The sequence below is a fragment of the Talpa europaea genome, assembly GCF_964194135.1.
Source record: "Talpa europaea genome assembly, chromosome: 5".
In the NCBI taxonomy this organism is placed as follows: Eukaryota; Metazoa; Chordata; class Mammalia; order Eulipotyphla; family Talpidae; genus Talpa; species Talpa europaea.
This window is the reverse complement of record NC_140071.1, coordinates 18,677,399-18,704,558: the sequence shown is the minus strand read 5'-3', so window position 1 is coordinate 18,704,558 and position 27,160 is coordinate 18,677,399. Positions and strand designations below refer to the sequence as shown.

Genomic DNA, 27,160 nt, shown 5'->3' with positions numbered 1-27,160 from the left:
TGAAATTTTTGGACAGAAATAATGCCAAGTATTTTTCTTACGATGATAGTTCATTCATGTTATTGATAAGATGAATGCCAAATACCCAGTATAAGTAACCATTAATTTGCCTGCTAATAGTTCTTACAATAAAAACATTTCATGAAAAAAAGCAGTTAGCTCACAACTCAATCACACAAGTGCTTTTTGTTCAATTACCACACTGAGATGTGTGGCAGACCTGCTTTATATCCCCTTCTGATTTTGTTACCTATTACCGAATAGTAAAGATGTACTCAGATGTACTTTACTCAATAGTAAAGATGTTCAGAGTTAATAAAATTAATAATTTTTATTTTTTCATCAAGGACATTTTAAAACTGACTTTTAAAAAAATTATAAATGTATCACAGTTAATATAATCATTACTATTAATAATGAAGAATTAATGAGTTAGGCCAAAATGCAAGGAGTTATAGTGACCATTGCCTTTATATCACTGGTACAAATGGCAACACAGGAGAAAAAGTCAAATTATGAGTTGGTATTATTTTGAAAATAATTTTGCCCTTCTAAACCAGCTAAAAGGCTCTCAGGGTCATTCAGATGTCTATGGGTCACACCTGAAAAGTTGATCTTCAACAGCAATGGAGTGAACCAACTTTTCACTCCTCATTATCTTCCACTCAATGTCTTCACATTAGAGAATCTGCTACATATATTCGATGTTATACAATAGGCAGCCCACAGTGTACAGGAAATATATTCTAACTGATGACGCTAGTTCCCCATATCTAAAAGAAATAAGTAGAAAATTTCTCATCTGTGGGTTGAAGAGCTTGCTCTGCCATTGGCTAATGATCTAGGTGACTTTGGGTAGGTCAATTTTCTCAGCATCAATTTTCCTATTGTAAAACTAGGTAACAGCTGAGTAGCTCAATGATTCTCATCTTGGGAGAGTGGGGGGAAGGGGTTAGGTAGCATATGAATGGGGCTGAGATTTACTAATGATGAGAAGTGTAAGCAACTGGAATGTGTTTCATATGTGCAAACTCTAAAAGCAGAACAAAGGAGCCACTGACCTAAGTCTATGAAAGCCATTATTATAATTCTTAGAATACAGTTACAAATGGTTCCCACTTCACCCATCCAACGTATTCTCTCTTGAGATGTTAGAGTAATTTTTTAACGTAAATCTAACTGTGTTACTTCCTGCTAAAAATCATTTAATTTCTTGTACACTTTATGCATTTATAGTTATTTACTTAACAATTCATAAGTATCCAAATGTCTATCCACTTACTACATTATAAATTCCACAAGAGCAAAAACCACTTCATTTATCCAGTGTTTAACCGAGGCCAGCCACATAGTAAGTTGTTAGTAAACAGTTGCGAGTTGACAGGTTAAAGGGTTTTACAAGAATAGAATGGAATTAAAGAAAGCAAAAACTTGTGTGTTTGCAAAGGACATTTTGTTCTGAGAAAAAAATTAATTATGTAATGGGCTATCAGAAAGAATTATAACCTTCAGCCTATGTAAGCAAAACTGTCTAGGTAAGATAAAGAATGTTAATGACAACAAAGTTGTTAACAACCTTTGGTTCTTCTATGCAGATATAGTTTTGTAACCAAATTTTTGTTGGAAAGAATGACACCAGTGAGTCTAATGTTCTCCATGAAGACACAGCTGTTGACTGATGTTGCAAGATTTCAGTGACCTGATGAAGTGCTGTTAAACAAGTCTGTGCTAGGTATTATTGGCTGATAGGTTGGTACAGCTTTTCAAAAATAACATTTGTTTTATTCTAATTAATAGAACACAGTGTATTAAGAAAATATGTATCAAAGGGAAGTCTGTAATTAATAATTTATGAGATCTATTTTATAGGCTACATGATTTTATTACTACTACAGTAACAGCAAAGTGTTATCAAGCAAAAGTAAACAATTTTTAATTTGAGTCCTTTTTATTTTTTTTTTTTAAGTTTTTTTTTTTTTTTTTTATAGAGGCATGCTTTATTTATTTGTTTGCTGGTTTGTTTGTTTGTTTTTTGTTTATACATGCACTGGGTACAGTCAGAAGCGCGGGAGGGTGAGAGAATTCACCAGAGCCAGAGCGGGGAGCAGAGCAGGCAGAAGGACCGAAGTACACTGCTGAGGGGAGCAGCGGGCGGCAGGAGAGGTCTGCGCGCCATGTGGGACCCTCCTCTGGTGGCCGGGGAGCAGCCGGGGATCGAACCGGCGCCGCAGAGGCCGCGGGCAGCTTCGCAACCCAGCGCTCAACCGCTGCGCCACCGGGGAGGCCCAATTTGAGTCCTTTTTAAATAGTAATAAAAGCTAACATTTTTAGCAAGACAAATTTTAGAAGTAGTATTATAAAAAAGAATAGTTTATAAGACAGAAATAGTTTTCCAAAATTATGTAAACTCACAAGCATTAGAAAGGGACAATAGAGGGCCTCCCCTGGTGGCACAGCCATTGAGCACTGGGCTGAGGGTCCCATATGGCGTGACAGGCCTCCCCTGCCATGCCCGCTGCTCCCCTCAGCAGTGCATTTCGTCAGTCTGCCTGTTATGTTCCCGGCTCTGGCTCTGGGAAATTCTCTCACTCTCCAGTGCTTCTCACTGTGCCCAGTGCTTATATAAATAAATAAATCTTTTTAAAAAAGAAAAGAAAAAGAAAGGGACAATAGAAAAGGGCAACCCACTGCTCACGCTTCCTTGCTAAGTATCTGTGAACCTGTCACCCCAACTTCACCAATCCTGCAATATGAAGCTGAAAAGATGAGGGGACTGTTTTTTCAAAGTTGGAAATAGATTAAAAGGCTAACATGGCATAATAGGAAAGAAAGGAATCATGAATAATATACATATAAATTTGCCATTTAGTCACAGAAACTTAGGGAAGAAATGGAAAGAGTAATTTAAAACAGGAAAAAAAATTTATAGTAGTTAAGTCTTTTGGAAAAAAGCATCAAAACAAAGAAACATTTTAATTATGAGTTTCAGAAACTGCAAAGTCTATGATATGGAAAGACCTTGTATTCCCAGCAACTAAGTTCAATCCCATCAATTTTCACAGCAACAATGTTCTTCATGCGCAACTATTCTATAAATGGCCGACAGGGCCACCACAGAGCACAAGAGCACTGCTGTATTAGTCCTACACACAGATTCATTTCATGGTTGTACCCACAATGAAGAAATCTCCAGAGGAAATTCAAACTCTCATCCATCTTATTCTCAGTTAACTCTGGGATGTCAGTAAGAGGTATACCCAACATTTAAGAACATCTGTCTACTTCTTATAAAAATAAATACAAATGAATAAATATTTTTGAAATGGAATCAATGAAATGAAGATGTGTTGATGATATTGATGTTTTTATACAGATTTCAGGACTGACAAAATGCTAAGTAGTATCCTCTCTATTCTATAATCCCCACATAGGAGTTATTGTTCAGTATTAATGCTCCCATGTCAAAATAAGTTATTGCTTAACAATTCTGGGGAAAAAAGTATACTATGTGTAAAAGAATACAAACCTGGACTTTATCAAACTTTCCTCCAAATTGTTTAATGTAAATATCTTATCCTTATTACCTAGACAATATAGTACCAATGAGGAACTTTTGTATAAAAATTATATAAAACTTACATCAGTGTGACAATAAAATTTTTTATATTTGTAGTAATGAAGTGAAGTTTTATATTGTAAAGATATGATAATAAACATATATAAGTAAGTTGAAAGTACTAGGAAAATTATAACTAAAAAAAAAAAAAAACCTCAAAAGCAAAACCAGAGCTTGAAAATTGTAATGTATATAAAATTGAAATAATTATAAATAATTCTTGCCCATGCAGTAAATTCAACTCCCTCAGCAATATTTTGTCAGAATACTTTGAGTTATAGAATACAATTGGCAGTGATAATTCTGTATTAGGTATATAAATATCACTAGTATGTTTCAATTCATCCCTAAAGTTAAGCATGAAAATCCAATTCCTCTGCCCCTAGTGCTTTGACTACTTCAGACAAGCAACCAACTATATTAAATCATGACAAAACCAAAATACAATGAATAAATCTTTGCATTGTTTTTGATATGCTGTTTTTAAATTTCTTAAAAACAGGATCTCATTTTATGATGTCACCAATCACTAAGGGAAAGCTAACTCTAAAGTTTCAAATCTGCATGGCTCTCTATAACTTCACTTTCCAAATAAAATGATACATTTCCAGGATTTTGAGTTTCACAGTATTGTGTTTCATGATAGAAACTGAGAACACTGACTTTTCCACTTAAAAGTGACTACAAAAACGAAAATCCAACCTCAGTCTTCTGTGGAACAGATTAATGCATATAAAAATTAACGCACACAAATTCTTTCCATATTTAATCAAACACAATGATTCAGACAGTAACTTTGACTCTATGGTTGAATGAAAGGCAGAGACTTAAAATTGTGATGATCATACATTAATCTGAAGGGTGAACTATAATCATAAACCTTAACTGTCAGTTCTAAAACTGACCTTTTAAAGAATTTGTCCTGGTAGCTCAGCAATGGGTTACTACTTTAAATTCTTACAGACTTTTTACCTACAATGTATTTCTCAATATAACAGAAATAATATGGAGCTGAGTTAAAACAAACCTTTTTGAGAATATGGCTCTTTTGTGAACCAAAAGATCTATATCTTACATTTAAGCCTACAGAAAAAGAGTGTCAGCAGAAATGATATAAATCAAACACTGAAATGTGTACATTTCAATTACAGTAGTAGGTTGAGAAGAAATTTTCATTAGTCTCAAAACTCATGAAGAAAAGGGTGCTTTAAAATGTATATGAGATGGGCCTCAGTGGTGGCGCAGAGGTTAAAGATTCAGTGTTATCAAGCTATTACCAACCACTTAGGCCTATAAGTTTGATCTCCAGCCAGGGCACTAACCCACATGGCACAGCAGACCTCTCCTGTCTAGCTCGCTGTTCCCCTCAGCAGTGCATTTCAGTCAATCTACCTGTTCTGCTCTCCACTCTGTCTCTGGTGAATCCTCTCTCACCCTACACCCTTCACCTCTGGCCTACATCCCAGTTCTTGTATGCATAAATAAATAAAATACATCTTTTTAAAAAATAAATAAAATGTATATGAGTAAATTTGGTCTTTTATCATAAGCATACGTCACCATAGCCACAAGTTTAGATGGGAAAATTTTCAAGATTTAGGCTCTATTGCTATATTCAAATCAATTTTGAAGAAATTATGTTTAATATAAAATTTCTATTAGCAAATACTTCAAAAATATATAAAAATATTTTAATTACCCACACAAAAATAAAATTAAGACTTAATTTTTTTTTTAGACCCATCTTTTTTTTTTATAATTTTTTTTTTATAGAGGCATGTTTTATTTATTTATTTGTTTGTTTGTTTTTTGTTTATACATGCACTGGGTACAGTCAGAAGCGCAGGAGGGTGAGAGAATTCACCAGAGCCAGAGCAGGGAGCAGAGCAGGCAGAAGGACCGAAGTACACTGCTGAGGGGAGCAGCGGGCGGCAGGAGAGGTCTGCGCGCCATGTGGGACCCTCCTCCGGTGGCCGGGGAGCAGCCGGGGATCGAACCGGCGCTGCAGAGGCCGCGGGCAGCTTCGCAACCCAGCGCTCAACCGCTGCGCCACCGGGGAGGCCCAAGACTTAATTTTTTTTAAATTCTGGTAGTTGTTGAAACAGTTTTTAAAAGCTTCCTGGTGGCTTTAAAATGAAAATCTATGAAATTACATTAAAAAGGCATTAAAGATTTAAATAAAAGCAATAGCAGATATTGCAGAACCATGTTTTAAATAGTATATTTTCTGTTTCTGAGAGGGCATGTTCAAAGAACAACCATCAGGAATGTAAACATCACCTTAGTTATTGGCAGCATGGACAGTATAAAACCTCAGAACAAGAAAGAAAAAGTCTTCTAGCAGCCAAAGAAGATGGCAAAAATTATTATTTCAAAATGAAAGAAACTTAAGCTCTACATAAATTGCTTATTCCATTTCCCTCCAAATTCTAAAAATCCTGAACTGCCCTACCCCAGCCCAGTCTACAGCTTATTAGAAGCAAAAAACCTGAGAGAAACTGAGGCACTTGTAAGATAATCACACCAACAAGCAACAAGAACTAACAACAGAAAAGGAAAACAGAAAAATAAAAATAGCAGTCAAGAATTCAAAAAGCTATAAATAGGCCTACAAATGCCAAGATTTGATGAGGTATATCATATAACAATGTGATGATTTATAAATGATGAAGATGTTAAATTATACTCAAAACACTTATGAATAATATAGGAAACTAATATATTTTTGTTAGTTAAAATAGGAAAAAAAATTTGAGATTTAAAAAAAAAGTTTACTTTTCTGGGTTCCATTAATGTAAATCACTGTTCCTTTGAGAATTTTACAATTATATGTATGTATGTTATTTATTACTAAAAAAACAAGTACAATCTGCCCAGCAGCCTTCCAACAAAAGCCTGAGAGACCCAACATGTCCCACACATGCTCTCAAGTAGGAGATGCTCATTAAGATGGGAGACAAACGCTAAGAAAAACTCAAGACTGAAATGTCTACAGCACAGCCATTAATCCAAATTAATCCAAGGCTGGCCCTATGTGTGGATATGAACTCTGAACAACACATACACATTTAGTCCAGATTACAATCTTGTGAGTCAAGTATGAGCCCACTTTCTAGAAATCTGAGTCTCAGTGATAAATCACTAGCTGAAAGTCATGACTAGTGGTAGGGTAACCCAAGTCCCACAGGGTGTAGAAAGTGCATGCATTTTCTATTATGTTTTGCCAAAAATTTTAATTGATATAATTTATCTTTATAAGCTACAATTTAATTAAAAAATATTTATACTTTATACCTTCATTTCCCAAAGTGTATTCCTGGGAACACTATGCTCAGAGTGTAACAGGCATCACCAGCTATAGAAGAGAGGGAATTGTATCACTATGTCTGGAAAAAGCTGGTTTCATCTGTTAATGTATTTCTAAAGATGGTCAAAACACTTATTCCTTGGTAGTGTGACTCTCCAAATGGAAGAATAAGGAATCTTTTCTCCATGGGCATTCTATAGGTTCTAGCATTCCAAGGAACACAAGAAATCCTGGTATGTATTGCTCAATGCAGATGATCCCCAGCCACTAGAGTCTTACATTTTAAGTCAGCACTGATATGGAGAAACTTAAAATACACTGAAAAAATATCCAAGGAAAAACTTAATTGAGGAGAGTGCAACTAACTATAATCAGCATGACCCTGTTTACTCTATCTCATATTCAACTTTTATCATAAGAAAAAGGTTGGGGGAACAACATACAAACAAACCATTATGAAGAAGATTCTCCCAATTATTTTTTTTGAAAAGCTATAAAAATATTAAGAGTAGTCTAATAAATACTCATATATTCTTCCAAATGGACACCAAACCATAACATCTGCAGCCTCAATTTTTCATACACACATACAGAGCGAGCGAGCGAGAGAGAGAGAAAGAGAGGGAGAGAGACGGAGAGAGAAAGAGAGGGAGAGACAGACCACATACATACTTGATTTTTGCTATACTAGTTAGTTGCATATGCTCATCAGCTGGTATCTTCTAAGAACAAAGACATTCTTCTAAATAACCCTGATACTATATAACATGATTCAATGATATCATCTATAGTTAACAACTGAAGCAGAACAAAATATTCCCCAATTTTAATTGCATAAAACAACAGTCATAAATTACTATTATTGCTTATGAGACACCAGGCAGCAGTCAGTTGGGTGTTCTCTCCTAGTTGGGTTAACTCATGTGTCTGTCAGTTGTGCTGATCTATGTTGAGTTTGGATCTAAGCTAAGTTTGAGAGCTGGATGACTTTACGCTGATTTAGGAGGGCCTCAGCTGGGCCAACCGAACTCTTCTTCACCAGATCTCTTAAGTCTTCAGCAGGGAAGCCAAAGTTCGTGATGCCATGGTTCCAAGAAAGTAGAAGCTCACAAGAATTCTTAAGAAGCCTATACTCTTCAGGCACACCATCATTTTTGCCACCCTCTGTTGACCAGCCCTGATTAATGAGGCAGACTCTTATGGGAGTAACTGCAAAGTCACATTGTAAAGGGCATGGATACAAAGAAAGATGAAGAAATGTGGCCATTTTTGTGATCTGTCATATCACCCATATGTTTCCTTTACCACTTTCCTACTTTTTTGTAAAATGAATTTATACCAATAAATATATTTCAAACTCCTCTTTGAGATTTCTGATTCCTCAGGGAAGCAGTACCAACACTTCTTTTCTTTGACCCCTGTACCTACCCACATGTTGCTGGTAGGTATTTTTTTAACATTGCATGTGCAGCCCAGAATAAAAATTGGTCTTGCTTTGGAGGGTGGGGGTAGTAAAACAAGTCTCTGGCTCTTAATTCTACCAATGATTCCAAAAATCTATCCTCAAAGACTCATTCAGTACTTAGAAGTCTTATTTTACAAATGCTTACATACAAATGGGTTTGTGAAATATATGCGTTTCTATGCTTTTACGCTAGTTCAGATCCTCTTTCTCTGTGTCTACCTTTTTTTTTTTAATTACCCTGGGCACTGCCACTGCCCACCTTTTCTGTTATATTTTCTCTCTTCCCTGATTCTGAAAGGAGACATTATTTTGTGAGGGTTTGTCATCTCTCCAGTATTTGTTATCCTCCTAATCCTGTCATTATTTTTCTGTGATTGGTCGCTATGTGAAATGTTTCTCTATATATAGGACAGGTTTTGCCTAAAGGTCCTCACTAAACTATTTTCTGAATCACAGACTATTTCTTAATTCAGGATGAATTTTATAGTATCAGATCTAAAATTTCAGATGACGCCTGATAGAGGTTAGTTGCTCCTAACAAGCCATGAAGTTTTCCAGTATGAAGCAACCAATATGTCATGGTTATTAACTTTTTTCCTGAAACCTATTTAGAAGATTTTACTGGGTCACATAATAAAACATTCAACTGACAATCACAATAAAGTATAATCAAAGCATTACCAATTAAGATGGAGTGTGTCTGTTAATAATGGACCTCTAATGGCAATGAAAGTCTAAGGATCCTCATGAGTCAAATAATGTGATAGTATCACCACTGGGTGCCCTTCTGGAGACTTCAAAGCAGAGAATTTGCCCTTCCAATAAGGAATATATTGCAAAGTGCTCCTGATGAGGTGAGTTTTCATGTCTTGGAAAAGGGAATTGTATCCTATGAATGCATCTGTATGTCAACCACCATAACCTATGTAAAAATCACTGATGAAGTACTTAACATGGTTGGGTCACAGCCAGGCTCAACTACTTAGAATCCTATGTACTTGGGAAAGGCATAGCCACTTTCTTCATTTGACATATGTAATACCATCACTACCTACCCTAATTCCAGAAAACATGAAATATTCAAGAATGTGAACAGCAATTTTGAAAGATAATGAGGCAAATTATAAATATCAGAAAGCAAAAAATATAAAAGACAAAATAATCTAGGTAGAAAAAAGTCCTGAAATATACAGCAATAGAGAAAAATATAGCAGTTTCACCTAAATAATACCATCTATATTTTTAATTTGCTAATATTTTTAATCCTAATTTTCTCACATTCTTCAGAACTTTCCTTATACTAGAAATGAATCACGCAATATAACAGACTAGGAAAAAGTTGCTCTAATATTCTTGAATCCAGGCCAACAAAAATAACATAAAAGAATCTTAATACCACTTAAGCAATTTTTTTCAGTTATTACTTCCAAAGACAATTATTTAAACAATAAATTTATAGTTGTTATTAGTCTCAGATAGAAATCAGCATTAACTATGAAAAGCAACAAATTATAAATCACAACTTCAAAACCATCTGAATTCCCATAATAGCATCAATCTGATCCAATGTTCCTGATAAACTCTATTGGAGTTTATCTCTCATTTTCATAGTTTCCACATTTGTTTAATCAAAACTTATACTATCAGTTAAAATCAAAGTAACAAGAATATATAAACATCAGGATTCCTAATACACTATTTCTCACTTTACTAGAAAGACTGCTACAAAATGAAAATATTAAAAGTGTGAATGTATTAGATTACTAACAATACTCACGCATCATTTGAACAAGTCATAAATTCTCCCTTGATTTTGGGATGCCATGACCCAGTATGTAGCATCGCTGTGTGACCCTTACAAAAACATAAAAACAAAGGAAAAGAGATGTTCAAAAAGGTAAAAAATAAACTGACCAGAAACTAAACATTATACTTAAAAGTAAAAAATTTTAGTTCTCTAAAATTTGTTTAATTACAAACTATTATCTTATCCCAATGGTATTTCATAATATGCTATGTTTATTTCATTTTGTTTATTTTCATGTTGTGCAACGGCCCCATACCCAGGAATTAGCACTATACTTGCATACAATAGATGCTTAATAAGAATAAAAATAGGGCCTCCCCTGGTGGTGCAGGCGGTTGAGCGCACCGTTGTGAAGCTGTTGGCAGCCTCTGCAATGCAAGTTCAATCCTGACTGGCCGGCGAGGGTCCCACATGGCGTGGCAGACTTCTCCTGTCTCGCCTGCTGCTCCCCTCAGCAGTGTATTTTGTCAGTCTGCCTGTTCTGTTCCCCTCTCTGTCTCTGGTGAATCCTCTCACCCTCCCGTGCATCTGGCCTGTACCCCGGTTCTTGTATAAATAAATAAATGAATCTTTAAAAAAAAGAATAAAAATAGAGGGGAAATAACATCCTAATTTTAGGAGAAAAGTAAATGGTAAAACGATCATAAAAAGGCTATTCCTTAAAGACATTTTTTTCTTAGCGGAAAACAAAAACAGAAAGAATTTACAAGTAATGAAGGTAAAAACAAGGTAAGAGGAAAACTCCACACTTTCTAAAAATGTGTCAATAATCTTGACTCCACACTACGACTGTATGTATATGAGAAAAGGAAAAAACATCTTAAAATGATCAGGAAAATCAGCCCTACTAAATATAAAATACAATATAAAAACACTATAATTAAAAAAATGTGATGTTGCTATAAGAACAGACATACACACAAATCAGCCACAGAGAACATATCAAATATAAACACACACACACACACACACACACACACATAATTTTTCACCCTAGGTAACAAAGTCAACCAGAATGGTTGCATGTAATAACTCAGGTTCAGGTAGGGCAGAAAAGTCTATTACTTTTTAATATAATAATGGCAGGGTCTCTTATTCTGAAAGAGTCCCAAGTAAAGCTACCTGAAAAAGAACAAAATGTGCATATTTAAATGACTTAGAAGGGAAATAATTGTAACTCTCTGGAACGAATGAATTGGAACTGAAGTACCCCCACATGGGACTGGAGACCATCTCCAGTCCAAGTTGCCCAGAGTGCCTCAAATAATGGCTGGCTAAATCCTGACACTCTGTCCATGTTTGCAGGACACAAATGGGGACCAAGAGGTAGAACCTCTTCCTGCAACAAGGAAGGACTGAAGTAATGCCTGGAAGAACTAGATAGGGAAGTTTGAAATTCCACTTCCTCTCCTGAGTTCAAGACTTGCATATCCAACTATATTCTTGACATTCCCATTTGCATGCCATGAACTTTCAAACATAATAGGCCCAATAGGAAAATCTTGATTCTTACTGTACCCTTCATTTGAAATAACTTCTTTCCCAGCTGCTAAAGCTACAAACTTGGAAATCATCCTTAAATATATACTATCCTTTAATTCCACTAACTAATAACTATCTGAAACCATCCTTAAATACCAATAACCATAACCTCTAAACTGTTTATGTGCTGATTCAATCTATTGGCAAGTCCTGTAAATTCAATCCAATACACATCTCAAATCCATCTACCTGTCTCCTTTTCCACCAATACTGCTCCTGCATGAGCAGACATTATCTCATGTCTCCACAGCAGTTATTAGGCACTAGAATGTGTTTATTACTGGTCTCTACTTTCCCTCTTCACATAACAATCGATATAGTCTTTTAAAAATAAATTTCTAAAAGTGCCACTCTTCTGCTTATTATCTTCTACTGGCTTCTAGCCTCTTTACATAGTCTACAACAACTTAAATTTTTAGGCTCCTGCTTTCTTCACATCTTATTTTGTGCTCAGTCTTGTCCAATAGGCACTAGTCCACTGATCTTTTATTTTCTCCAGTTCACCCAGCTCTTTCCCTACACTAGGGCCTTCACACATCCTTTTCCATCTGCTGGAAAGTTCCTTATTTCCACTTTCCCATGAGTGGCTTCTTCTCATTTTTCAAATCTCAGTTCACATGCCACTAGCTCAGTTCACATGCTACTGGCTTTGTAAAGAATAATTATGGCCCATTTCATTGTTTTCTACCAGAGTACTGCCCATTTCCTTCATAAAAGTCACCATAATTTTAATTCTTTATTAGTATGCTATTTGATTTTTGAAATTGTGGTAATGATATATATATACAAAAACAAGGAGGGGAGATACCTAAATTTAAATATAAACAAAGACATATGAACCGAATTGTATTTCAAATAAACAACAAATACTTTGAAAGGATAAACAGAGGGTAATAACCCAGTAGTTCTATATCCTGAAGTAGGTTTAATAGTGGCCCCAAAAAAGATTGTCCATGTTCTACTTGCTGGAACCTGTGATTAGGACCTTATTGGAACAAAGAGCAGATATAATTAAGAAACTGGGGATGAGATCAGTGTGAGTTAACTCAGGCAGGTCCTAAATCTAATGGCAAGTACCTTTATGTGAGACAGAAAATGGGAGAACACAAGATGGAGAAGGCTCTGTGAAATGGAGGCAGAGACTGAAGTTAGGCAGCAACAAACCAAGGAATAACCTGAACCCACCCAAAACTGGAAAAAGCAAAGAATGATCCCTCTCGAGCCATTAGAGAGAGCATGGTCATGCCCACACCTTGATCTAGGACTTCTGGTCTCCATAATTGCAAAAGAATAAATTTCTGTTGTTTTAAGCTAAGTGTGTGTTAATTTATTACAGTAGTCCTAGGAAATTAATACACTGAACTTAATACTGCCATTCTAAAGACCAAAAATAATGGTAAATAAATACTGAATGCTAGTTAATACATTTGTTTCTTTTTTGCAGTGGTATGCATTAACAATTCTGAAACCGTTTTCAATATAATGAAGAATTAAGCAAATGAGAAAATATATTGGGGAAAATGGGAGTCAGGTTTCCCACAGTTGGAGAAGGGAGTTATAAAAGTGAGCAGAGGGAAAACTGGAATGAATTCTGTGGTGTTTGAAATTAGGGACAGAAATCTGAAGTCATGATTTGTAATAGGTAGATATAAAATGTGCCATGCTCCCTCTACATATGTAAATGTGCAAATGATGCTCTAGCTTCATATGCTAAGATTATTTAGAAGCATTGACACCCCAAAACAAAGCCTGCACAAAGACTCTAGTTTTGAAATATCATTCTCCACTAAAATGAACCAGGGCTCCTTGAAGAAATTACTGATTTTAAAGTTGGAGTAGGAAAAAATAAAAGATGAACATGAAACATTCTGTTGTACTGAAAAAGAAGGAGCTAGTGCAAAACCATGGGATTATATTAAAATGATGGAAGTGCAAGTTGAAGGGGCTTCCACCACCCAAATTCGAGACAATTAGGGTATCAGAATAAATAATGAGAGTACTGGATTGTAAACCATTGGCTAAAATAAGAATCCTAAAGTGAATACTTATAAATAGAAAGTTGATCCATATTGTAGAATGCTAATAAATAAATATAAAGTGAATGATGGAGTCAGCAAAATCAAGTTATGGAATCCTAAGTGCCAAGGACAGAGAAATGAATCTGGAAAATGTGGTATATAGACACAATGGGATAATACTCAGAGATAGATAGATAGATAGAGAGAGAGAGAGAGAGAGAGAGAGAGAGACAGACAGACAGATGGACAGACAGACAGATAGATGAATGCTTGCCATCTGCAGCAACATGGATGGACCTAGAGAGGATAATGCTAAGCAAGATAAGTCAGAAGAAAAATGACAAATACTGAACAGTTTCACTTATATGTGGAATATAGAGAAACAAAACAAAGTGTCATACAAAACTAAAGTAGTAACAAACCCTTGATGTCTGACTGCAAAACAGCAAATAGAAGGGAAGGACAGGAGGGTAAAAGGGAGGGAGGGAGGAGGCCCAGTGGAGCATGGTGGAAGATATGGGGCATGGTGTGAAAACATGCATTCCTAATGGCTTGAACCCCTAGTAGTCCTAGTGGCATAACTCCTAAAACAAATACAATGAGGCAAACCAACTTTACCTTAGTAAATATAATAGGTAAGGAGGGTTGTGAAAACTAAATGAATAAATAAAAAAACATACTGTCTTTAAAAAAAAACAACAGGGCCTCCCCGGTGGCGCAGCAGTTGAGCGCTGGGTTGCGAAGCTGCCCACGGCCTCTGCGGCGCCGGTTCAATCCCCGGCTGCTCCCCGACCACCAGAGGAGGGTCCCACATGGAGCGCAGACCTCTCCTGCCGCCCGCTGCTCCCCTCAGCAGTGTACTTCGGTCCTTCTGCCTGCTCTGCTCCCCTCTCTGGCTCTGGTGAATTCTCTCACCTCCCGCGCTTCTGACTGTACCCAGAACATGTATAAACAAACAAACAAACAAACAAATAAATAAAACATGCCTCTATTTAAAAAAAGGAAAAAAAAAAACAACAGTACAATATGAGGTGGTCATGTGATAATGGAAATATTCAAAATCTTGTCTGTGTAACTAGCCACATATTGCTCATGACATTATCATTTTACCATAGATCTCCACTAGAAGGATTTTGTGTTCTCTCCATATTCTTTCTCATAATTTCATACCAATGTGCAACTCTTTCAAAATGATGTTTTAGTTAAAATTAAAAAAAAAACCAAAAACACAGACACCCACCAACAAAGATATAAAGGGGGCCTCCCCTGGTGGCGCAGTGGTTGAGAGATGCTGCGAAAGCTGCCTGCAGCCTCTGCAGCGCCGGTTTGATCCCCAGCTGCTGGCAAGGGTCCCACATGGTGCGCAGACCTCTTCTGCCGCCCGCTGCTCCCCTCAGCAGTGTATTTCGTCAGTCTGCCTGTTCTGTTCCCCGCTCTATCTCTGATGAATTCTCTCACCCTCCTGCGCTTCTGACTATACCCAGTGCTTGTATAAATAAATAAATCTTAAAAAAAAGAAAAGCATGGATCTTAAAAAAAAAAAAACAAAGCTATAAAGATGGTAAACATATAAAGACGCTCAACATCATTAGTCATTAGGAAAATGCAAATTAAAACAATGCGATCCTATTACAATAACTAAGTTAAAAAAAACTGACAATACTAACTGTTAGCAAGAATGGAGAGTAACAAGAACTCAATTCATTGTTGGCGGAGACACAAAATGATACATTCACTCTGGAATATAGTTAGGCATCTTTTACAAAGAAACATAGTTTGACCATCGGATTCAGGAATAAAAGTCCCAGGTATTAACCTAACTGATCTGAAAACTTATGACACTTACGTACAAATATTTATAGCAGTTTGTATTCATAAAGTTTTCTTGGTAAAATATGGTTTACCATTGAGACAGATGATATACATGAGGGAAGAGAGGAGTCAAGCAGAACTTGAGTTTGGGGGCTGATCAATTGGTAAATGGTGGAGCCATTTACTGAGATAACACCACAAAAGTAGTAGGTCTAAGAAGAACAATCACATACTCCTTTTTTTGGACATTTGATGTTGAGATGCTTATTTTGCACTCAAGTGAGTTTGTGAAATAAGTTGTTGGTATCACTGGACAGGGAAGAAGACATGGCAAGAAACATAAATTTGTAAGTCATCAGTGTCCATGGATGGTATTTAAAGTCATGTGACCAAATGAGCTCAATCAGGGACTAGGTATAAATACCAAGGGGGGCTCAGTGCTGACCTCTGGATACTCCAACATTTAGGAGGTTGAATCAAAAGGAGGAACAACAAAACAAGAGTAAACAGTAATGGTCAATGAAATAAGAAGAAAACCAGGACAGAAGAATAAATTGGAAGTCAAATAAGGAAGGTATTTCAAGGACATGATCAGTCATGTCAACCGCTGCTGAGAGTTAAAATATGAGAAGAGACAATTTACTGTCAGATATGACATAATGTCATGAAGGGAAGAATGAGTTAGGTTCCCCTCAATTTAGTGCACCCATTTTACTGAAAGATAATAATTGAATGGCTGATAGATTAAAATCTATAGGAATCTCTTCCTAAACTAGAAATTTTTCAGACTATGTTATCCAAGACAAAAAGAATTCCTAATGCCTAGCAGCAAATAACCATTTGGTCTAATTTCACTTCAGTAAAAATCTGCCTCTGGGTCAGGAAATAGCTTATCATGTGCAATAAAAGGAAGACCCCAATAATCCAAGATCTTGCTTGGAGGATTTAGATACTAAACTGTCTTGGCCTCCTCAATCTTCACAGTACTCCACACCCCTCATTTTCTTCCACTTAATTCAGTCCCATCTCCTCTGACAGCCCTGCTGGCTCTCTGACTTCAATACATACTCTGCTTACCTCCCAGTCAGTTCCTAGGTTACCATTTTCCTCTCCCACTTTCAGACTCAGGGATTCTATAGATGCTGCTCAGTTCATTTCTCAGAAACACATTTTCAATACTTTGTTCTAACAGCAAACCAACAACTCAACCCATCCATGTTGGTCTTTAAGGAAGGACCCCCCCCCCAAGACAGAATTTTTAGTGATATTTGTTGACTGGAGTTGAAACAGCACTGCGGCACATAGAGGATATTTTTTAAAGAACCAAAAGAAAATGATCGGAAGGGGGGCGGAGCAACATGGCGGCGAGGAGACGCTGCGAGTAAGATCTCCCATTAAAAAAAGTTAATAGGGAGGAAAAGCGGCAGGTCCCAGTGAGAACTGGGACACGGAAGATAAACAGGTGACTCCAGCAAACTGCCCAAAGAAGAAAGTGGTCATAAAAGAGGACTAGAAGGGAGGGAAGCGCAGAACCCTGCTCCCCTCCCCCGCCCACAGAGGCGGCACTCTCCGACCGGCAGAGAGGAGGAAAACAACAAACGAAAACGGCCACCAAGGACGCAGCAAGCGGGACTGTGAGTGGAAAGGAACTATTGCAGCCAAGACACCCCGTGAACGGGAGCTGAGGCGAGCCCTGCAGGATTCGCCGCGGCGGTGAGCGAATGGCTCCGGGCGCCATTAGAGAAGAACAAAGACCCCGGGAGACTTGCACACAGCCCGGGCTGCCGGTAAGCTTGCGCTGAGCGGAAAAGTGGCGCGCTCGGCGCGCTTGAAAAGCAAGTGCAGACCTGGATCGCTGCTGCCCAGGTCCCCGCGCCTGCGACCTAGGCTTGCGGGGAGACGCGCGGAGGTCCTCACTGAGGTGAAGGTCCCTCCCTGAGTAAGCAGGAACCAGGCGCCCAGGCACGGGAGCGGTGCAAAAGGTGCCATTCCCGCGCCACTGAACTGGGCTACAGCCCGCGTCCTGGAACTGAGGGCTTTGGAACTGAGACCCGGGGCACGTAATTAGGGGCGTGGGTTCCCCACGACGGTGGGGCACAAGGCAGACACAGCACCCCAAAGACGTTGAGGTGTACCCTACCATCCCCGCTCTGCTTCCTGTCCCACGGGGTGGAAAATCAGCTCCCCAAGGGCTCTAGGAGAGATCTCTGGCGCCACCTAGCGACTTGAAGCCAGCACAGGCTCCTGAAGGAGCTAGTGGCCAGCTGGGGAGTTAGCCCACACCGGGCCCCTTCCGAACAAGTAGTCTGAGCCCACAGGGAGAGCGAGCACCCACAGCCAGGGCAGACCAGGCACGCAGAAGAGTGTGCCTGACACCGGACGCGCAGGGAGTGTGTCCCACATCACCATTTTAGAACAGGGACATTTCTTCAGTAAAGACTACCTGCAGAAGGCTTCCTCAGGAGCCAGAGGTGAGCGGGGGAAGTTCGCCCACGCCAGACCCCCTCTGGCCTGCAGTCCAAGCCCAGAGGGGGAGCAGGAACCCACCGCCGGGGCAGACCAGGCGCACAGGGGAGTGTGTCCCCACATCGACATTTTAGGACAGGGACCTTTCTCCAATAAAGACTGCTTGAAACTGACAGATGACTCCTGGAGGAACCAGAGGGGAGCAGAGAAGCTCACCCAAGATGCCGGCCAGTCCCAACTACACAGTGTCCCAACGCATACGGCAAATTAGAAAACAGACAGTAGGGAGGAGAAGAACCACACGCAACCTAGCAACTCTTCAGAGAAAAAGCACACCACAAAAAGAAAACCAGCCCCCAGATTGCAACGACAGTAACTTGGAAGAACTTCTGAGCCTTCCAGAAAGAGAATTTAAAATTGCCGTGATTAAAAAACTGACAGAAGTCATAAAGGAAAACAATGATAAGGGAAAAATAATCAACGATCAGAAGAATGAAATTGAGTCCCTAAAGAGGGAAGTAAAAGAAATGCAGGAGATCAAAGAATTAGTGGAAGAAATAAAGAATTCTGGGAAAAGCAATGAAAGCAGAATTGATGAAATGGAAGAATGAATAAGTGCTCTTGAAGACACAGAAATAAAAAGAACCAAAACAGAAAAGGAAAGAGAAGTACGAAGGAAAAAGAATGAAGAAAGACTTTGGGAACTATCTGACTCCATGAGGAAAGGAAATATAAGAGTTATAGGAATACCAGAAGGAGAGGAGAGAGAAGTAGGAACAGAGAAAATATTCAAAGAGATAATTGAAGAGAACTTCCCAAATGTGAAGAAGGAGCTGAAAATTGATATACAAGAAGCAAGAAGAACACCAAACTTCCACGACGAAAGAAAAAATACAGCAAGACACATAATAGTAAAGCTCCCAAGAATCCAGGACAAGGAAAAAATAATGAAGCTGGCAAGAGGGAAGAAACAGATAACATTCAAAGGAAAGCCAATCAGGCTGACATCAGACTTCTCCGAAGAAACACTACAGGCAAGGAGAGAGTGGAGGGACATAGTCAACAGACTCCAAGAAAACAGATGCCAACCAAGAATACTCTATCCCGCAAAGCTCTCCTTCCTCTTTGAAGAAAGAATATGGACCTTCCCAGACAAACAGAAACTCCGGAATTTCATTGCAACTAAACCCCCACTCCAAAAAATACTACAAGGAGTGCTAAAGCCAGAACCTCAGAGGGACGAATAACAATGAAAGAAGGCCAAAAAAAAAAAGTTATTAAAAGAATAAATAAATAAAATCAAAGGAAAGACAAACACAATGGCAAATACAGATGTTAACATATCAATATTAACTCTAAATGTAAATGGACTAAACTCTTCAATAAAAAGACACAGAGTTGCAGCCTGGATTAAGAAACAAAACCCAACCTTTTGCTGTCTCCAGGAAACACATTTAGCTACAAAAGATAAAAATAGGCTCAAAGTTAAAGGATGGAAAACAATCCTACAAGCAAATGGACCAAAAAAGAAAGCAGGAACAGCTATACTTATATCAGATAAAACAGATTTCAAACTCAAAAAGATAAAAAGAGACCCCAATGGTCACTACATTATGATCAAGGGGACAATACTTCAAGAAGAAATAACACTCATTAACATATACTCACCAAACGAAGGAGCACCAAAATATATCAGACAACTGTTGTCCTCTCTGAAAACAGACATCAGAGAAAACACATACGTAGTGGGAGACTTCAACACACCACTATCAACAATGGATAGATCAACAAGACAAAAAATAAGTAAAGAAACCAAAGCTCTAAATAAGGACCTAGAGCAATTGGGCTTAACAGACATCTATAGAACACTAAACCCCAAAAAAACGGAGTACACATTTTTCTCAAGCGCACACGGATCATTCTCCAGGATCGATCACATACTGGGGCACAAGACAAACATCAACAGATACACCAAGATTGAAATCATATCAACCATCTTTTCTGACCATGAAGGCATCAAACTAGAAATAAACCATAAAAAGAAGGCAAGGAACTTTCCTACCTCATGGAGATTAAAAACCACACTACTGGAAGACCACTGGACTAATGAGGAGATCAAAGAAGAAATTAAAAAATTTTTTGAATTGAACGACAAGGAGGACACCAATATCCTAAATGTATGGGATGCAGCAAAAGCAGTAATAAGAGGAAAATATATAGCAATAGAAGCTCACATCAAGAAACAAGAAAAAACTCAAAGAAACAACCTAATCTCGAAGCTCAAAGATCTAGAAAAAGAACAACAAAAAAACCCCAAAACCAGTAGAAGAAAAGAAATAATAAAAACCAAAGCAGAAATAAATGAAATTGAAACTAAAAAAACAATCCAAAAGATCAATGAAACCAAGAGCTGGTTCTTTGAAAAAAATCAATAAAATAGACAAACCCCTAGCCAGGCTCACAAAGGAAAAAAGGGAGAAAGCACAAATAAACAGGATCATCAATGAAAGAGGAGAAATCACAACGGACACAGCAGAAATCAAAAGAATAATCAGTAACTACTATGAACAGTTATATGGAAACAAGTTTAACAATCTAGAGGAGATGGACAAATTCCTACAACTCTACAATCACCCAAAGCTAGATAAAGAAGAAATAGAACACCTAAACAGACCAATTACAATTAGCGAAATTGAAATGGTAATCAAAAACCTCCCCAAAAACAAAAGCCCAGGACCTGATGGATTTACAAATGAATTCTACCAAACATTCAGAGACGAATTAGTGCCTATCCTTCACAAACTCTTCCAAAAAATTGAGAAGGAAGGGACAATACCAAACACGTTCTATGAAGCCAACATTACATTAATACCAAAACCGAACAAGGACAACACAAAAAAGGAAAACTACAGGCCAATCTCCCTAATGAACACGGATGCAAAAATCCTCAATAAAATTTTAGCCATCAGAATCCAACAATGTATCCATAAGATAATTCACCACGACCAAGTAGGATTCATTCCAGGGGCACAAGGATGGTTTAACATCCGAAAATCAATCAACGTTATCCAACACATCAACAAAAAGAAATATAAAAACCATATGATAATATCAATAGATGCTGAGAAAGCTTTCGACAAAGTGCAACACCCATTCATGATAAAAGCCCTTGAAATTCTTGGGATACAAGGAACATACCTCAACATCATAAAGGCCATCTATGACAAGCCAACAGCCAGTATCATTCTCAATGGTGAAAAGCTGAAAGCAATTCCATTAAGATCTGGAACAAGACAAGGATGTCCACTCTCACCACTGCTTTTCAATATAATACTGGAAGTCCTAGCCAGGGCAATAAGACAAGAGAAAGACATCCAAGGAATCCAAATAGGAAAAGAAGAAGTCAAACTATCACTATTTGCAGACGATATGATATTATACATAGAGAACCCCAAAAACTCCACAGAAAAGCTAATTCAACTCATCAATCAGTTCAGTAAAGTGGCAGGATACAAAATCAACATGCAAAAGTCAGTAGCCTTCCTATACACAAACAATAAATCTGAAGAAGAAGAAATCAAAAAAACCATCCCTTTTGTTATTGAAACAAAAAAAATCAAATATTTGGGAATAAATCTAACAAAAGAGGTAAAGGACCTATACAAAGAAAACTATAAAACACTGTTAAAAGAAACAGAAGAAGACACAAAGAAATGGAGAGACATCCCCTGCTCGTGGATTGGAAGAATAAACATTATTAAAATGGCCATCCTTCCAAAAGCAATATACAGATTCAATGCTATTCCAATCAAAATTTCAATGTCATTCTTCAAAAAAATAGAACAATTATTGATGAAATTCATATGGAATCACAAAAAACCCCGAATAGCCAAAGCTCTCCTGAAAAAAAAAGAAGGGAATGGAGGCATCACACTCCCAGACTTCAAACTATACTACAAAGCCAAAATCATCAAAACTGCATGGTATTGGAACAAGAACAGACATACAGACCAATGGAATCGAATAGAAAATCCAGAAATAAACCCACAGATTTATGGTCAACTAATCTTTGACAAAGGAGCAAAGACTATGCATTGGAGCAAAGAAAGTTTGTTCAATAAATGGTGCTGGGAAAACTGGGTCGCTACATGCAAAAGAATGAAGCTTGACCACTACCTCACACCATACACAAAAATCAACTCAAAATGGATTAAAGAACTAGACATAAGACCTGAAACCATAAAATATATAGAAGGAAATATAGGCGAAACACTACGTGATTTGCACATCAAAGACATCTTTACAAACACATCACCCAAAGCAGTGATAGTGAAGGCAAAGATAAACAGCTGGGACTACATCAAATTAAAGAGCTTCTGCACAGCAAAAGAGACAATAACAAAAACAAAGAGAAACCCCACCAACTGGGAGAACATTTTTGCACCCAACACTAATGATAAAGGACTGATCACAAAAATCTGCAAAGAGCTGATGAGACTCAACAACAACAAAGAAAATAATCCAGTCAAAAAATGGGCAGAAGAGCTTAAAAGAAACTTCTCTGAAGAGGAAATGCAAATGGCCAACAGGCATATGAAAAAATGTTCAACATCACTTGCCATCAGGGAAATGCAAATCAAAACTACCATGAGATACCATCTTACACCAGTGAGAATGGCACATATTAAAAAAACTAGCAACAACAAATGCTGGCGAGGGTGTGGAGAAAAAGGAACTCTTCTGCACTGTTGGTGGGAGTGCAAACTGGTCCAACCACTGTGGAAAGCTGTATGGAGATTTCTGGACCTACTAAACATAGAGCTTCCATATGATCCAGCAATTCCACTCCTAGGTATTTACCCAAAGGACACAGAAACATCAATTCCAAAGAACACCTGCACCCCTATGTTTATAGCAGCACTGTTTACAATAGCTAAGCTTTGGAAACAACCCAAATGCCCAAAAATAGATGACTGGATCAAGAAGATGTGGTACATATATACCATGGAATATTACTCAGCATTCAAAAAAGATAAACACATGCAATTTGCAGCAACATTTATGGCGCTGGAAGGGATCATGCTCAGCGAAATAAGCCAAAAAGAAAAAGAAAAATACCGGATGGTCTCACTCATAGCAGGAATCTAGAAAACTTAAATAAGGGACCAGGAAAATGAATAACTATAAGAAAGTGAAAATCAAAATCAACAAAAAACTATGAACCAGAGACACTTTTAGGGGGGTGGGGGCGGGAGGGGAGGGATTGGGGTCAGAATGGGGGGGCTGCAATTGTATGGGGAATATAACAATAAAATTTATTATAAAAAAAAAATGATCCCCATTATATAGGATATTAAAATGAAGGAACATGTGACCCCTTTATGTCGCATACTCCGAAAATGAACACAAACTGTAGGTTAAACTGAAAAAAATCTAAGAGTTGTTTCTTGTTTGTAATGATAGGAACATGACAAAGGCAATGGGAATGTTAAGTACCCTTGTGTTAAAACAATGACCAAAATTAGTCATAACAAAAATGAAGTTCAACTGAGGATTCTTAAATGGATCTAAACAGATTCCGTACAATGGCTAACATTTGTGGAAAAAAATTTAAAGTGACACCTATTAAAGGTCAGTGACTCAAACACTTTTTCCTCAAATAAACTAGTTTTTCTCCTTTATCTAAACATAGGGCCTCCTGGGGTTGAAAAAAGAAAAAGGAAATTTTTACTTTATTTAGCAACCTTATCTGGGGAGAGCCTACAGGAAAGAATTAAGAATTAAGCACTTATTCATTTCTCATAATATGCTATGCTTTATATAAAAAAAGGGCATGACTGGTCCATGATCAACATTAGTTTCCTGGATAGACACACACACACACACACACACACACACAGTGTTCTAGTCTACACTAATCTGAGGTGTAAAATAGCTGCCATGCTTTGAAGCCATTTGTAGTCACCAAATAGGGTAAGGCCCAACATGTGGTGACTCACAAAAATGAAAGGACCCCTGTCTTTGGCAAGGTGAGCTAACAGCGAGGCGCAACTCCTAAGGAGATGAAATGTAGCAAAGAATCAATGTGAGGCTTGAGCCTAAAGTCCTTCTGAACTGAGTCCATTCACAGGCTGTCAAGAATCACCAAACTTCTTGAAAAACCAAAATTTTGTGTGAGTACATTTTATCAGAGGAAATGTTCACAGCTTTAATTTGGGGGTAAGCACAGTTTTTCTCTAAAGGGTTAGATAGTAAATATTTTAGACTTTGGTCTCCACTCCAACTACTCAACACTATCGCAGCAGCGCAAAAAAGCAGGCATAGACAATAGTAAATGAATAGGTATGGCTGAGTTCCAATAAAACTTTTATTTACAAAAAAAGGGTGCCTGCTGGATTTGGCCCACAGAGTGCAGTTTCCCAACCCCTAGTTTCCCAACCCCTGTTGTAATCCATCATACTCTTAGTCATTTCCTTCTATGAATCAAGGACTCTGAAGTCCAAGTCTTTTTAATTCCTGGACAATTTTAAAATCCATTTGAACACATCAAAGAGATAATTTCATTCTTCTTTGATCTACTCAACTCCAATTACCTCTTTCAAGATATTTCAGCAGCTCCAACCATGGCTAACTCTGCCATTACCATGAGTAGCTCCTTTACTGATATCATGAACTTCCATTATTTATTGATTTAACAAATATTTATTACCTGGTAAGTTCTGGACTCTACATTTCCACTTACTAGTCACACAATTTTCTATTTTCCAATTCTTTAGCTTTATTTTCAATATCCCAAATATCAATTCTTTCAGCATAAACCCGAGTGACTTTTGCTCTACCTAAATAAACGACTTTTATTCTGGAGTAACTTCCTTCCTCCCTATAACTATATGCCATTCAAATGCCCAGGCTACTGAATAATATGCAAGAATATCATTCGAGGGCCTTCCCTGGTGGCGCAGCGGTTGAGCACTGGGCTGCGAAGCTGCCTGCAGCCTCTGCAGCGCCAGTTCAATCCCCGGCCTCCGGCGAGGGTCCCACATGGCACGACAGACCTCTCCTGCCACACCCGCTGCTCCCCTCGGCAGTGTATTTCGTCAGTCTGCCTGTTCTGTTCCCTGCTCTGACTCTGGTGAATTCTCTCACCCTCCTGCGCTTCTGACTGTACCCAATGCTTGTATAAAGAAATAAATAAATCTTAAAAAAAAAAAAAGAATATCATTCCAGCATGAAGGATGATCATCCCTACAAATTTACATCCTGTAACCCTTAGTGTTCCCACAATTCTTCCCATCAATAGCTATTCTGCCTTTCATCATGAAAACTCATCCCACTTCTCCCAACACAAAACTAGGCAACAACCCTTCCAGTGGGTGGCTGACACTGTCACTTTCCTATCCAAGGACCCCACCTCTAAATATGTCTGCGCAGGGCCTCCCTGGTGGCGCAAGGGGTTAAGATGCAGCCTATGAAGCTGTCCGCGGCCTCTGCAGCACGAGTTTGATCCCCCTAAATGGCGCAGCAGACCTCTCCTGACTTACCCGCTGCTCCTCTCAGCAGTGTACTTCAGTCAATATGCCTGTTCTGTTCCCCGCTCTGTCTCTGGTAGATCCTCTAATCCCCCTCCACACATACACACACCTCTGGCCTGTACCCCAGCTCTTGTATGCATAAATAAAATAAATCTTTAAAAAAAAAAAAAACAAACTACACGCAGGAGCACATCTATCCCTCCATTCACCAAGTAAACATACTCCCTTCTCCCACTAAAAGTCAATACCTGCTCTTGAGTTTGACTACAGTCACACCACCTTTTTAGGGGCATTCAGTATTTCTTAGCATGCTTGCTTCTTACAGAACTGTGTTATTTTTCTATTTCTGTGCAACAAATTACCACAAGCTTTGGCTCTTAAAACACCTCCAATTTATTAGCTAACAATTCTGTAGGTGAGAAGTCCAGTCACAATGTGGCTAGAGTTTCTGTCTCATCTCAGAAACCGAAATCGGGATAAGGTATGGTTGAATTTCTTTCTGCAGTCTCGTGAAGAATTGGTTTCCGAGCTCACTCGGATTTCTGGGAAAACCCAACTTCGTTGTAGTTGTAGGACTGAAATACCCATTTCTTCATTGTCTGTCCACTGGGGACTGCTCCATCTTCCAAGCCAGCAAATAAAAATCTTTCTCATGTTGAATATGAGCTAGATAAAAGTCATGCCTATGAACTTTTTCAAAGCAATGGCTTCTTTATCTATAGCTCCTGCAGACATGGTTAAGAAGTTATATCCTTGAACTTCCTAGTTATATCCTTGAACTTCCTGGTTTGGTTAGGAAATTAACACACTTGATTCCTTGGAAGAGTCTTTAGTGTAAGTGAGCGCTCTATCTTTTGATCTTTCTGAGGTTTTAGCAAAAGGTTACATGGTCACATCCTTGGCTTTTTCTCTAGACCACACTTTCAGAAGCAATTTTTTCATTTTAACATTCTTTGCCATCTGGATAGGCTCAAAATTAACTATGTCATCTAGTTCTGGTTCCCTTTCAATAAGAGTTCCCTCAATGTAGCTTTCTTCTGTCATATTTTACTATCAGCATGAAGAAGAAACCAGGCAGCATCTTCAACTGTCTGCTTAAAAAACCTCCCTAGCTATATATCCAACATCATCACTCAAGTTCTGCTTCCTTCTTCAATGCAGCAGCAGAAAATCTCCCTTGAGTCAAATTGTTTTGGTGAGGAGGAACCCAATCCCTTTTAAGGGCTAATGTGATCCACTGAGATGGAAAAATCTTACTGTCTTAATATCAACTGTGACAAAGAATACCAACTAATCACAGTAATATCTCATAAATGGAGTTCATATCTACACTCATCTTAGAATTCTGCCTATAACAAGACTATGGATATAACAGTCTGAAACTACTTGCTATATACTTTAGCACTGAACAAATGAGTAAATACAGTGACATTGTCAGAGGTCAAGTTTCTCGCTGTTGGAGAAGGGAAATACAAATATAGAAAGGGGAAAGATTACAAAGTTAAATTAGAACTGGATGTGTGTGAAATCACGCTTTTTTATATATTTTGGGTTTCGGTTATTTTGGTTTGTTGTTGACCCCCATACATCGCAAT

The 27,160-nt window shown here is 38.1% G+C and overlaps 1 protein-coding gene across 4 annotated transcripts in view; it reads right to left on the bottom strand.

Moving 5' to 3' along the window:
• WDR70 (WD repeat domain 70) overlaps positions 1-27,160 on the bottom strand; it is a gene marked incomplete at its 5' end in the record, with an annotated part of 197,418 nt that overhangs the window by 114,545 nt on the left and 55,713 nt on the right. For all 4 annotated transcript variants that reach the window (XM_084233166.1, XM_084233167.1, XM_084233168.1 and 1 more), the window contains one exon: positions 10,166-10,242. In XM_084233166.1, the coding sequence (XP_084089292.1) occupies positions 10,166-10,242 (77 nt within the window). The remainder of the gene's footprint in view (positions 1-10,165; positions 10,243-27,160) is intronic.